General features: G+C 36.2%; 1 protein-coding gene across 2 annotated transcripts in view; it reads right to left on the bottom strand.

Annotated features, from left to right (window-relative positions):
- The window catches only part of LOC136835483 (tax1-binding protein 3 homolog), a 74,046-nt gene that overhangs the window by 23,662 nt on the left and 35,038 nt on the right, over positions 1 to 15,346 (bottom strand). The window contains exon 4 of one of the 2 annotated variants that reach the window (XM_067099055.1): positions 26 to 11,981. The exons of the other annotated variant lie outside the window; for it this stretch is intronic. Within the exon in view, the coding sequence (XP_066955156.1) occupies positions 11,811 to 11,981 (171 nt within the window). The 3' untranslated portion in view covers positions 26 to 11,810. Of the gene's footprint in view, positions 1 to 25; positions 11,982 to 15,346 lie in introns of those variants that run through there. 2 annotated transcript variants of the gene reach the window in all.

Here is a 15,346-nt window from a genome sequence, read left to right as displayed (position 1 = left end):
TACTAGGAAAAGAACACAAATAGGATATAATGAAAATATGTTATTAAATTCTATACACGGAAAAATGGTAAACACACTGACAAGCTCTTGACACTATACATATCCATTCACTAATTTCAGTTCTATCTTTCTCAAATATGTTACTACAAAGCATACAAAATTTTTTTTAAGCAGTTTGTATTTTTCCTAGGTATACAACCCAGAGCCTTTCACATGTGAAGTATCCTTCAGTGAGAGCTGGAACAATCATTGACTCTTGGTAAATAAGGCAGTTACAAGGTTGAAATGGTGCTACAAAGTCCAGGATGAAAGAGAACAAGGGGATCCCTACCCTTTCACTTGCCAAATGAGAGAAAACAAAACATGCAATTCTCCCACTCTTGCCAAGGCTAAAGCCACAGGGAAAATATTTTCAGTGTTAGATCTCTCTCTCCACAAAGCAAGACAGAGGTTTGTATGGAGGTCCCATAAGCATGGATAACTCCACTGAGGTAGAGAGATCCAATCCCTTCAGTTTAAAACCCCTATGATAAAGCCAAGTGATAGCCCTTTACCACGGAAACCGAGAGGTTACTGATCTACTGAACAAATACTTGGACCAGAGAGCAACCCCTTCTCCAGCACCAATCGCAGAAGACAGCCTACCTTCCTTGATACATCCTCACTGAGGAACAATGGAAGTATCCAGACATTTCCCTGCGAAAACAGCCTCTCTCTTGCACGAGACACCAGATGACCTCTACCTGTGAAGGTGTAAAGTCTGAACTGCATGAGGATACCTGCAAATATGTGACTGACTTGGGGGGGTTAGCCAAGGGGGCCAACTCCTGAGAGGGACCACCATTTACAGTATCCAAAGACCTTGGGTGATAACTCTTGATCATCCAGCGGAGAAGACTGAACAGTGGAAAGGTGCATGCTTTCCAGATTGTCCCAAGGACGTACAGGGTCTAGGACTGGGGAAAAGAAGATGGGAACTTTCCTTTTCAGTTGGGGTGCAAACAGAGTCAGTTTCAGTTGGCAAACAGATTCAATTTCAGTTGGGGTGCAAACAGATTCGTCATGGGAGATCCCCGTAGATCAAATAACCTCTTCTACTTGGGGGTGTAGACTATGAGGCTGCACTCTGATGCATCTGCAACACCTTCTGGCACAAAGTCCGGGATACCATCACCCATTTGTTGACATAAGTAACTACATCTTGTTACTCAACACCACTAAGTGTTCTTGCAGGCTGTTCTGGAATTCCTGCAGCACCAGCCAGGCCACTTGCATTTCCAATACGTTGAGATAAATAGGTAAACAGTCCTGTGCCCACACACCTGAATGGAATTTGCCTCTCAGGTGTTTGCCCAAGCCTCTTTTTGATGCATTGGAGAGCAGAAGCAACTCTGCAGGAGAGCTCAGTGGTGCTCCTCGTTAGAGACTTCTGTCATCCAGCCACCAGGTGAGATTTTCTCTCAATTATTCAAAGGGATAAATTGGGCGGGAAGATCCTGACAGGAAGACCAGTTCTGCTTCAGCTGCAAGCCACTGAAGAGACTATAGGAGGCTCTGCCCAGAAAAATGAGCTTTCCCAATGATGACAAATGGCCCAGAACTACTTGCCACCACCAAGTGGGTTGTTCCTGCCACCAGGAAGGCTTTTACCAATACAGTGTCCAGATGTATGCCCAAATACTTTATCTGCTGCTTGGGTATATGTTTCAGATTTCTGCCAGTTGATCATGATCTCTAGGTCATGGCAGAAGGCCAGCAGCAAGGGAAAGCCTAGACCTGTGGATCAAGGCATTCATCTTTGTCAGATCATCACTAAATAATGAGGAGCATGGCAACCTGACTGACAGTCATGCCTCTAGAATAGATTCCAAAATCCACTCTGAAGTCAAGATCATAGGGAAGGCAGAAGCTGAAGTTGCCTTCCAGAGATTAGTGCACTCACTAATGAGCAAAATAACCTCCTGAAAATGTTGTTTCAACTCAGGTCAGCCTTCTGCTCCCCCTCACACCCCTGCAGTCAAGCCTCTTGATGGAGAAGGCAGACAGAAACCAACAGGATCTCTGTATTAATGTGCTTTTACCTCGACTGAGATTCGGCTGCAACTGAGTAGGAAGACTGGGAGAGGAGTGAGAGGTTACAACATTCCTCTCTCTACTCACACCGATGCAGTTCACCATCTGTGAGAGGTGGAAGAAATGGTATATCTCTCCCATGAGCAAGAGCACCTGTGCTGTGGTTGCACCAGTGAGCACAAGCATGCCAAGTGACAAGGTGTTGTAGGATCCCACCTACATACACCCGAAGGTGAACCATGGGGAGACCTGGATCTGCTGCTCATTTGTGCACAGTACAGGGCAGAGAAGAGGGAGGCTGCACAGGCCTGCTCCATAGCAGCTCAACCAAGATGTGAAAAGCAGTGTTACCCTGCAACAAGGAAAGACAGGGCTTCTGAATGCCATCCTTATGAGAGCCAGAGAACTCATGGTGGGAGATGAGAGACTGGTCCTCACATCAGAGTGGGTGTGAGCCGCAGCACTAACTCTACCTGAGGGACAGCATTAATCTGAAGGTGAACTGACCTCTGTTCCACTGCTTAGAGGAGTGATAGGAAGAGAGTCTGAGGATAAGGATGAGGAAGAAGATTACCACGAGTGGCGGACAACAATGACGAGGAAGTACAACAGAAAGTTCTTTTCACCAACTTATCTGGCGGACAACAATGATGAGGAAGTACAACAGAAAGCTTTCTTTTCACCAACTTATCTAACTCCTTAGCTTGCTCAGCTAAAGGCATCACTGCACCCACTGGGGGATCACCTGTAGCAGTAGCAGAAGCAAAAGCAGCAGGTGACAGATGGACATTAGAGTCTTCTTCAAATGTTAAGTTGAAAACCCATATGGACAGTCAGCAGACAAACCCAAGGAGAGCTCCATCCCTCTCTCCCCTACACCTGGCTCCTCCCTGTCAATGAGGAAGTAAGCCACCCATTCATTCCTCATCTGATGATGAGGAAGCCACAGAATTATCCTCCTTTGATTGCATATGTAAAATGTGGCCATCCTTAAATGTTCCATCTGGGTCTTTCCCTGACCCAACTGTGTTTGTTTGCAACACTAGACAAGCTGCTGCTGCTGCAAACAGTGCGTTGTTTTCTAGTGTCTGGTTTAATACTACTCGGTTTTTTAGGAGTTCATTTGGCTACAACTAAAATAGTTTACTTAGTGCAGTTGTGGTGTCTTCTGACCTCCAATTGTTTAAAAGAATAGCAAATTCATTCCTGCTTTTTTGCTGATGTCTCCTGAATTCAGGTGTATTGATTTTAATTTCCATTCCCTCTATCACCTTTTTCTATAACTTGTCTCTCCTTGAAGCCTGCAAGAAGAAACAAGTTATAGGAAAAGGTGATAAACAGAGGGAATATAAAATAAAAACAATACACCTGAATTCAGGAGACATCAGCAAAAAGCAGGAATGAATTTTTCCTTTCAAACATTTGGAGATCAGAAGACACCACAACTGCACTAAGCAAACTATTCCACATTTTAGTTGTAGCCAAATGAACTCCTAACAAACTGAGTAGTATTAAATCCAATACTAGAAAACATCTCACTGTTTGCAGCAGCAGCTTGTCTTGTGTTATAAGCAAACACAGCTGGGTCAGGGAAAGACCCCGGTGGAATATTCAAGGATGGCCACATTTTACATACGCAGTTGAAGGAAGATCATTCCTTCCCTTATCCTCTGATGAGGGATGAACAGGTTTGTTAGTGGGTGGCTTATCCCTCATAGAGAGGGAGGAGCCAGGGGTAGAGGGGAGAGGGATGGTTGCCAGAGGCAAGAAGGTTCCAGGACTGCTTCATTTCCGGTGGAGTGATAACCTCATGAGAATATGATGATCTCTTCTTGTACTTCCTCCACTTCTTGCTACTCATCTCACTCAGGTGATGGCCAGGAGGAACATTCATCACAAGAAAGGGAATGATTAGGTTTCCTTCCCCAATAAGTATTAAAACTGTCTCTCTACCTCTACTGAGGGACATGAAACGATTACGTGGCTGTCCATGACCTCCACAACAGCGTTGATCTTATTCTCCACATCAGAGAAAACAAGGCCACAAGGCGAAATACACAAGTAAAAGGTAATCACAAAGGACAGGACATGGGATAAACAAATAGGAATATGGAAATTTGGATACTCATCTAAATTTCAATGTCACAAAGAAAAAAAAGAGCAGGTGCATCCAATTGCTGTGGCCAATAAAGAAAGAATGGAATGGTGAGCATTAGGAAAACAAAGGTAGCCCTACTCTTCCCAAATCACCATTTTAACTACCTTGTTAACCAAGATTCAACAATAATTCCAGCTCACACTGAAGGATACTCCATACATGAAAGGTGAATGGTTGTATCACTGTAGGAACAAATCTTATTACCAAAAACTATTTTTTGTATCCATACTTACCATTCAGTCTCAAAATTTACTAATATCTTCCTCCAGTATGAAGAAAAGTGTAACAAACCGAGTGTAATTTACAAAAGGATAAATGCCACTGTATTAGATATGGAAAATGCTCATACAACATACATGAAATATTAGGCATTGTCTGCTTTTTTAAATTTTATAGTCTCTACTATCTCCATTCACAGAAATTTTACAAATATTCAGATGTGCCATATTCTGGTATATATGACTACAACTTTACAATAAATAAGGTAAAAGCAAGATCAGTGAGAAATAATTAATAATGTACTATTGTAAGACTAACATTGCCACTTATAACTTGAGGAATATAACAAATACTCATTTTACTTCCAACATGTACCATTTAAGTGCCAGAAAAATTAATTGGGCATGAGACGTGATGGTGTATGGACAGTGTTTCTTCATTCACTAGGGCTCTAAAAAGCTTCTGAACATTTATATTAACATAAAATGTCCAGTCACTTAATTTGTATATGCTTTCTGCCTCTTCCAGAACTATCATGTAGATAATAAGCATAACAATTACAGTGGAGTGCTTTTACATTACATTTGAATTTAAAGCTGTAATCTTACAAACATTTCCATACAAAATGCAAAACTACTCACAATGGAAGCCGTATTGACACATTACCAGTAGAGTAAGAATGACTACACATCATAAACCTATTTATGTAGAGCATGACTTAGCCAATAACAACAGTCTATTGATAATACTAAAAGTGTCTTGTATACTAGAACAAACTGCATTGAGTTTATATTTGGATGCAACAGCAACAAAAAGATTTATGCCAATGTGAATTTTTCCAAAACATTCTAAACCTACTAGTACTGTCTATGAGATTTAAAATAAAAGTGTAAAATTATAGGGTACATGTTCTTATGTCTTTCCAAAGTTCCACTTGAGCTGCCTCAAAGGGAAGAAAACATTATTCAAGTCTGTGATTCTGATTTACATAAAGAATTATATTCTTGGGACTAGTTCAAACTTCAATTTCTGTTGCATAAATTACCAAATTACAGATCATTATACACCTGAACTATTCTTAATCTTACAAAATGAATATCATAATACATATGTGTTCTTTCCTTGTGTTTAGCTTTTATCTTAATATGTTATGGGCATCATGAAATGAAATATGATAGTAATAGCTGCCTCAAAATTACAATTAATGGTGAACAATTTAGGAGTACTCTTTACCATGCTGATCACAACTGTTAATGCTACTTTTCCAACCATTAATTTTCATCTATGTTGAATACTTCCACTTGAGAATACTTGAAAATGACATGTTAATGCCCAGAAATATAAACAGAATAATGTAATGAATCTTGATATATAACAATACCTACTACATTACATAAAGATAACTGGACACTATAAATAGCTATCATCTTTACTTTCCACCTTTTAAAAATAATTTTAAAATAATTTAAAATTGTATATACTCCATACATAAAACTTGTTATAGCCAGTGTCTGAAAAGGTAAGAGCACAATGTGACCTTTAACAACTTAATACTGAAAAATAGAGGAGTCTCCAATCATGGTAATATTTCCTGCCAATATAGAGAATTCTCAGTCTTAATACATTTGCACTTCATTACTGATTCGGCAAACTATAAGAGTTTCCCCAAGTGTTTATAAGATGATGACACCCCCAGTAAAAATGAGGTATGTAATAAAGAAATATGTAGGAAGTGGTTTAATTTTGTCATAAATCTGATAAACCTCTTTACCTGAGTTCATGTAAAAACTCTAGATAGCCTAGAGCTATCTTGAGTGTTGGCAATAAGGAATAACAAGAAGTGCTTCAAAGCTGTATGTTTTACATGTTTAAAATAAGTATTTTACAGATTTTATGAACACATTGTAAAGTACCCAACCCACAATCTGGTCCTAAGTCCTGGTCTGCATGCATTTATCAAAAACACCTTTGTATGCTTCTCAGTTATCTATCTGATGTACTGTAATTACAGTGCTATGAAAAAAATAGTTTCTTGATCCTTTTTGTCTTTCCTTGCTTAAATTTTCTACTTACCTGTACTTTGTAAAGAAAATTATCTTTCACTTAATAAATTAGTTTTGCACAACCTTTATAACCCAATAGGCTGAAAATGATAGTCAAATATTTGAGTCACATGTTCAATACATGAGATTTGCTGTTGAAGCTTTATTGTATTTCATACAGGTGGGAATAGTTACGAGAAGTGGCCATTTACTTAAACAGGAGTGGTTAATTCTCAGACGGCCTAATAATACCTTTACCCTTTTTTATTTGTATTGATAAAAAAAAATATACCTTAGTTTTACCACACCACTGAGCTGATTAACAGCTCTCCTAGGGCTGGCCCGAAGGATTAGACTTATTTTACGTGGCTAAGAACCAATTGGTTACTTAGCAACGGAACCTACAGCTTATTGTGGAATCCGAACCACATTATAGCGAGAATGAATTCCTATCACCAGAAATAAATTCCTCTAACTCTTCATCAGCCGGCCGGGGAATTGAACTCCGGCCCATCGAGTGACAGTCCGAAGATCTACCGATTCACCCAACGAAGGGCTTATTTGTATTGATGACTGCCTTAATCCTGTCATGAGTTTAATTTGCCTTATTACCCATCACATCACATCAAAAATCTTGCCAAGTACTTGGTGTAAAGGACTTTATTATTACAAAATTTTTTATTGGATTTTTTCAGTGATGTTGCATATTTGTTCATTAGAATTTTTGTTTGATTTCATAATAAAGGCAGCAAACTTGGGTGCTTTATCACTTCATTCAACACCTACTTATGCATGGATCCACAGTAGTTCAAGTTATACCAGCTTCATGGAGTTTATGGAGGAAGCATCTGCTCTGCTGAACAAGGAAAATTTTTGAGAGTTTTGAGTGCTTCTATCAGACTCTGAATTCAGTGAAAATAACACCCTTTTGTGCAAGTGTAAATTTCATAATCTGATCAACAGATAAGATTGTGGACAATTCTATGAAAACAGAAGCCATATACAATATTAAGAGTTGAGTTTCCCTATCTGAAAATAAGGCAGTGAATTTACTGCTAAAAGGAGATTGATCTATCAGGGTACAGTAGTGTGGATTTTTTGCCTTACATGTTCCACTGTTTGTTGCTTAAACATAAATTTTGTTAATTAACATAAATAGCTCACCATCTAAGGAGATGGAGGTTCTATTATTGACGTATGATTACATTTAGATTCCAAGCCTCTGATTCTAGACTTCTGACTTTGGTATGGTTAAAGTACTCTATAACAAGAATGATATTACTTTTGTTAATATTATACCCTGAAAAGCAATATTCTTCATTTAATGCATGCCATCTCACTAAACTGTCGCTTTATCAAGGTCAACCCTATCTCCATTCAATAAGTAAGCCTAGCTTGTAACAAAATGCAAAATTAGCTAAGACTGAGAATCCCTTTGCTGTTAGGTCTTACCTGCACTGGACACCACTTTTCATATAAGAGGTGGAATTCAGCAACAAGTGCCATAAAATTTATGCTTCAAATATTTCTCTACAAATATTCAGAACAACAACACAAACATGGAATATCAAATACAGCAATTGCTAAATGTTCAATAGGATATTAATCTAAAATGTCTTAAAACAAGCAATGACAAAAGGGCTAAAAATTTACCATTTCTTCCACTGAAAAATCCCCATTAGAGAGCATATTCTCCATTATAATACTGGTAATTAATAATCACAAATATACAAAAATTTCAGAGATATAACTCTTTATAAATTCATAGCGCAAACATCACTGCATGACCCCTTGCAGTATTACAAGTTAACAACAGAATAGCACAGCAAACCAAATTGAAGAAAAGTTACTGAGCTTGACATAAAAACCATGGGATGTAAAACTGCAACCATTTCTCAAGTATGCATTCAATAATATTTGCATTTCTGTGCAACTAAACAGCCTTTTATCTTAAATACAAATCTCTCAACAGATGCCATACTGCAAAATAACAAGCATTTTCTATTTCTCGTGTGAGATACTCCTATCAAAGACTTGTAAAAAACATTTTCTATCTTGTGATGGTTTTCAAATTATGCTCCCTGTAAAAACATGCATTTCTCTTATCTTAATAACTACAGTATAGTGCAAGCCTAGTGTAGTTAATAGTTCAAAAGCTCGATATAAAGGCTAACTGAGGATGGCTTTGATGCAAGTATGGATATAAAAGCAAGTGTAAAAATATATACACAAAATTGAGTGTAATTATAAAACAAGCTGCATGAACATTGTGTAAAATTTTGAGAAAGAATAACACTGGTTTGCCATTAATAGCCAAGCATTCTAAAACATAAATAATCAGACATATTAATTCCACAACTATTTTGAAGGAACAGCTTAATATTGGCAACTTCATTTGTGATGGCTGCTAAAGAACCTGGGGCAGGTTTCTATGTTACATGAAATAAAGTTTTAAGAATTAGTAACAACAATGTCAAAACCTCTACTGCAAGTACAGTGACATCTAATCTCCAAATGTTCAATAAATCTTTAAATACTAAATAACCACATACATCCAACACTTATAGCCTTTTCTTAACTTTGCAAAATACAATAATGTAGTTAAAAGTTCCCAAGTGTCAGCAATATGCTGTGCAATTTCATATACTACCAACACTCAATTCCACTTGAAGGGTTATCTTTCTGTGAACTGTATTCAAGCTCAGTGTTTCAATAAATATCAGAATAACTCCATAGAAGTTGTAACAGAAATCAAGGTTTCTATACATTTTTATGTTATGAAGTAAAACCACTATACAGTAAATAGAAACAAATGTTCTACTCAAAGGGGGTATTCTTTAAGGGTAATAGTACCAAACTAAATCATTCAAAACAACACAACTTGAATTTAGTGCATTAAGTTTAGATGTAAATCACTCAGTAAAAGTGATGTACTTAACTTGTAATTACCAAATGATACAGAAACACTATTCCACATCTTTGTGATAAAAATATTCTTGAATCTCTCAGACAGTGAACATCATTATTACATATCAATTACAAAGAAACATTTATAAAAATAAGAAGTATGGTCAAAGGAAAACTTACATAATGACAGGGAAGGAGACAGACTTTAAACAGCAATGAATTACTTCAACCCAAGGTCTCCAAAGAGAGGAAAAAAAAAAGTTTATAGTTATTAGAAAATGTTTTGAGTATGGCATTTTTATTAAAAACCAATAGATTTAAGGACGGTGACTAATTCAATATAATCTGGTGCCGAAAAAATCCAAGATTATTCACATTAATTCATGGCAATTGTAACTTTTTATTCAAAATGTAACAATTACCAATGAAAGAGAACATTAAATTACACATATCCCCCAAAATTTAAGTAGTATATGGTCTGTATCAAAGACACAAAACAGCAATTCCTCATTTGCTAAAATGCATTGTAAGAGAGTATTATTACTTTAAATATAGGCACACATAAACATTCATTATAATGTGCTCAGAACGATTTTATCTATCTGTCTGATGTAAAACAAACTCAAATCTGTCTGCACAAAAACACTGTACTTCAGCATTTTTTTTCATACAATGCAGATATCTGTCAATACACAGGTTAACATGTACTTGGTAAGAACATTTCACCTATCATAAAAATACATAAAAATATTTAAGAACTATGGGTTATGAATTGTGCATGGGTATATACTGCTTCCTTGGCAATCAGCAAGTACTTAAATCAATGGACTGATAAGGGAATAGCAGAAATATGTTAGAGAATGGTGGGAAATCACAAAAGAACTTTGAGAACTAGTTGTATTAACTGGCAAGAAACAAAGAAGTCTTTCAGTACTACAGCTTGATACACAAATCTAGTGCGCAACAAAGTTGGCAGGCATCTAATTCAACAATTTGCATCTCTAATGCTGAAAATTTTTTAAGTGTCTTCATTATCAGTGCTATTACTTCCAATCTTACTATGTGGATTAGGAAAGTTTTGTTTATTATTCATTTTAACAGGATGTTTATTTTTTTAAAGTTCTGTATTCTATGCCTACAAACATAAAGAGTACACAAATACTGTACACCACATACACTGGCAATGGTTTAATTAATATCAACCTGTCTCTGATAATGCTATTAATATGAACCTGTCTCTGATAATGCTAAAATAACCTATGACTTTTAATGAAAAATATATCCTGTGACTTCATTTCCACTGGATATGTTTTAAGAGATCACAACTGTATGTTCTTAATACATGTCCTGTATATGTTAAGACATGCGTGTAAAATGCACAAATATGAGTAGAGATGACCCAGACTACTTGTTAAAGGCCATCCCTAGTCCTTTTCTGAAAGCTTCCTTTACAGGCAAAATTTTCTCAAATTTACTGTTGTCAAAAAAAATATAAAAAATACTCCCTTGTCATTAACTTAGTCCTTTCTTTAAAATCAGACTCAAGTCATCTCCAAGAAGAGGCACTCTGTTGTAGATCTTTACCAAGAACAACTTTGATATAGTTCTTAGAATAACATCAAAACTGTCTGCAGTAAACACATACAGCTCAACTATACTTTCCCCCCTTAAGACTTTAATTCTCAAACTTTCTGTATATTTTCTGTAACATGTCCTGCAATCTCTTTATATTACAGAGGAATGCTTAACATCTCTGGGAAGTCCATTGGCACCAATATCTATTTGAGTTCTCTCAAACAATCACTCCTGACATGATATGAAAGTAATCAATTACTTTTCTGACATCTATAATTTGTATATAATGCTGTTTAAAATCTGCTCCTATTATTGGACAAAAAAAAGTACTCTTTTTTTTCAAAATGTTATCTTATCTTTCATTGTGTACTATACAGTACCCTCAATTAACTTGCAGGACTGCTATGATGGATTACAATTCTTTATAAACAACTGAAGAATTATTAATTGGTTCAAACTGGAAAATATGGTATATAGATTCTAAAACCTAATTACTGTACCAAGGCTCAAATCTTCAAATATTGTAACACTGAACATGATAAAAGTAAAAGACCTAAAGGCTTAACAGAAGGCGAAAAATTAAAAAAAAATCACATATGAGAATAACCATATACAGATTATTATGTTCATAAAATTATTATATAGTTAAAATTACATATATTCTTTTGACAGAAAAAACTTGAGTTACAAAATATTTTCTCCAATAAACTAATCAATAGATAGTATGGAATGACTGGTTATGTACAAAATAACCCACAGCCTTATAAAATGGAATGTACATTGCTGAATGATGATAAACATGTGAATTAATTCAACAACATGGTAGAAGTGCAGGTTTACGAATGAGTTACGCCTTTCCTAGCGACAAGAAGATTTAAGACTGGATGCTTCTTAATGTAATCCACAGCTTTCTTATGAGTTACCATAGTGAAGTCATAGCCATTACACTGTAATATTTTATCATGGACTCGAAGGCCTGCTCGGGCTGCTGCACTGCCATCATGTACCTGGCAACATAAGTTGTATCAGGTACCCACTAAATGCCTATGCTAAACACCATAGTGCCTTATACAACCTCATCACAAGATGTGCAAAAAGAAAAGTCACAAATTCTAATAAAGGACAGTGGGATACTATTTTGCTAGTTTATTAAGGTGAAAAGTCGGTCATTAAAAGAATTTCAATGCATACTAATATACAACTCCTTAAATGACATCCATAAACTCTGCAGTAGGTAGTAAAAGAGAAAATCCTGAAGTAACTTCCAAACAGTTAGTAAACTCTCAATTTCATACACTATTATTCAAGTGATGGATGATAAAGGGACCAAAATGCTAAGAGTTAACTTTACTTAGATTATGAAGGCAAGTACCTGAAATAATACCAAGCTGAGTGTAAAATACTGGAGAGTATTCCTACTAAGTAGTCTTAACCAGAATGTTCCTATGAGTTAGCTTATTTAGGGATAAAGTCCCTCGAGCACAAGAGGCCAGTGGCATCTTGTGCTAACACTTTCTAGACCCTAATGGCATCGACTCTGCTATAGATATTGAAAACTCATTTTATTTAGGCGAGAAACTCCCACAAATTAAGCCACGACAGGTGGGAGATAAAGAAGTTACATGTCGGGAACTTATTCAGATACCAATGGTCTCTGATGTTTTTTTTATTCAAGGGGCAAAGTCTTCCAACTTGATCCTTCAGATCTATGACAAAAGACAAGGGCTTAGTCATCATCATCCATATGTTGGTTTGGCTCATACTTATGTTCTGTACCCAGAGGAAGAAGAGCCTCTCCATATCCTCCACATTAAGTTAAATATCTAGGTGATCTTCTTTACAGACACAGAAAATATATTCTGCCCCTACACCAGAACAGTATCCTTCTTCTGAAGGACTGTAAACAGACAATTAGGCAAGCCTTGGTGCCTTTTAAGCTAAACAATTTCTTGTACTATACTCAGCAAACATTTTCTCAATATTCATTACAATGAAAACACTTTTATATGATCAGTCATAATTATTTCTTTTAAAAATTCCACAGCAATTCTTCATACTAAGATGAAGATTCACATTTAAACATGGCCAGGTGTTTAAGCCTTAGCCTACCAATTCACAGTATCAAAGCCTGATGGTAGCATTATCCAAAAGTCCCTATATTTTGAACTTAATATATGAAGGCCATAAATTTGATGAGTGTTGGCCCCATATATGGATGCAAGTAGGTTGTGTTCTACCAATACTAATCCAAAAGGACGTTGTGTACCATATTTCAATTATGTAAAAAAAAAAAGGTTACATTCCATGTGATTTTAACCTCCAAACCTCCTAAGTTTACATAAATCTTGCTTTAGCTTCAGATACTACTATTAAATGTCCTTTATTTCATACTGAATATAAAACAAAATAAATCTGTATATGCCAGGATTTGTATTTGTTCAGTTGAACAGGTACAACTAACTGAAAACATTATCTAAACTGAATGAATGTAAATGCAATCCTTATAACAAAGAAATTAAGCTGGTTCATTAAATTAATGAAAAATAACAGTATTTAAGTTTAAATTGACATATGACCCTAAAAAAGTCAACGTCAAAATTTCATGGGGGAAAATAACGACAAAACTTCTATGTTGACACCCTTCTAAAATTCAAAAGTAGTCAAAGAAAAATACAATGTTGGCCTTTAATCATTTGTAAGAAAAATAATGGTAAAATATATTTGGGGCAATAATCACCCGCCAACACGATACCTTTGTATCAAGTGTATCATAATCAAAGAAAAATAGAATTCTGGAAAATAAAATGTTGGTACTTAAATTGGTTTGTGATCTTAAAAAATAGGTCAATGTAAAATATACTATAAAAAGAATAATTACCAGCATATATGAAACCTTACTACTAAATTCCATCAAAATTTGACAATAACAAAATACTGACACTTAAACTGGGATGTGACCTTGAGAAAATGGCCTGGGTAAAAATATACCTCTTACCCTCTTCAAAATTGGAGAAAAATTAAATGATGACCTCTACAATTATCCTGATAAAGTGGTCAATTATAATACTTAAAATAACAGAAGAACACAGTACAGACATCATCCTACTTAAAAACATTACAAACGGGATCGCAAAATTAAAACTGTGTTCAGAGCACTCCCCGTTGCCACCCATATATTCAAATTTTGATTTGCATGCCTATTCTGTACATCCAGTACTGAGTGTACAGTGTATTGTGTTTTAGGATGAAAAAACATACAGTACTGTACTGATTTTATATCATACTGTACTTAAATATGCTTCAAGAGTACAGTAACCAACTTACAAACAATTCAACACACAAATGGCCGTCCGGAATGTAACTCATTTGTAAGTAGGGTGGTAACTGCAGTGGGTGAAAATAATAACCAGTCCCCATAGGTACATTCTACAAAATGTCACCAAAATAAGTGTGTGAAAAAAAAAAAAAAGAGAGAGAGAGAGAGAGAGAGAGAGAGAGAGAGAGAGAGAGAGAGAAGAGAGAGAGAGAGAGAGAGAGAGAGAGAGAGAGCTGGAAAAGATTACAGAGAGAGTGTTAGTGACACGAAAAACTATACCTTATACTGTACCTTAATCAAATGGTAAATATTCAGTAATTACCATAATTTGTGCTCAATTCTGGCCAAACTGACAAATATTTCCCTCCCCTAATGAGTGTGATGAGGCTTTCTGTCACCATCATCAAGAACTATCAGCTCCAATGACAACATGGAGGAGGCTGTTAGAGTTAGCGGGTGCTCCAGAACAAGTGTAGAATGAAGAGAAAGCAGCTCTACTGAGTAATGATACGAACAGAAAGGCAAAGGCTCTAGTGCTGATGAAGACGATTCAGAGACAGGAAATGAAAATGGGAAGGCAGTTGACAGAGGACTACAAGTAGAAAAACTTTGTCATCTGCTGGGATATTTCTTCTCCTCCAACATCTCACACATCCATACATAGTATATAAGCAGTAGTGCAGATCTTTGAAGTGTCAGAATCAACCTTCTTCACAAAAGTTAATGAGACTCTACACCACCTAAGAAGATTCGAAGATATCTGATGTCTAACACTTTGGAAGTTTGTGCCTGATTTGAAAACCTTATTTTCCCTTCATGTTTCTGCTCAATCACCATCAACTCTCCATTGGTCAATGGTTTGCCATGACTTTCAGACAGCTTGGCGACATCCTCTCCAAACACCTTGTCAACCCTGACCTCATGCAACAAAGCAACAAATAGATAATGTCCTTACGGACCCTCTAACAGAAAGGAAGCATTGGTAGATTCAGTCAGGTAATTTCTCACTCCACATGGCATTAAGCATAGAGGGCTGGACCTCACTCCAAGCATCAA

This window comes from Macrobrachium rosenbergii, chromosome 4 (assembly GCF_040412425.1).
Source record: "Macrobrachium rosenbergii isolate ZJJX-2024 chromosome 4, ASM4041242v1, whole genome shotgun sequence".
Lineage (NCBI taxonomy): Eukaryota > Metazoa > Arthropoda > Malacostraca > Decapoda > Palaemonidae > Macrobrachium > Macrobrachium rosenbergii.
Note: the sequence above shows the minus strand (reverse complement) of the source record. Positions and strands in the feature narration are given on the sequence as shown.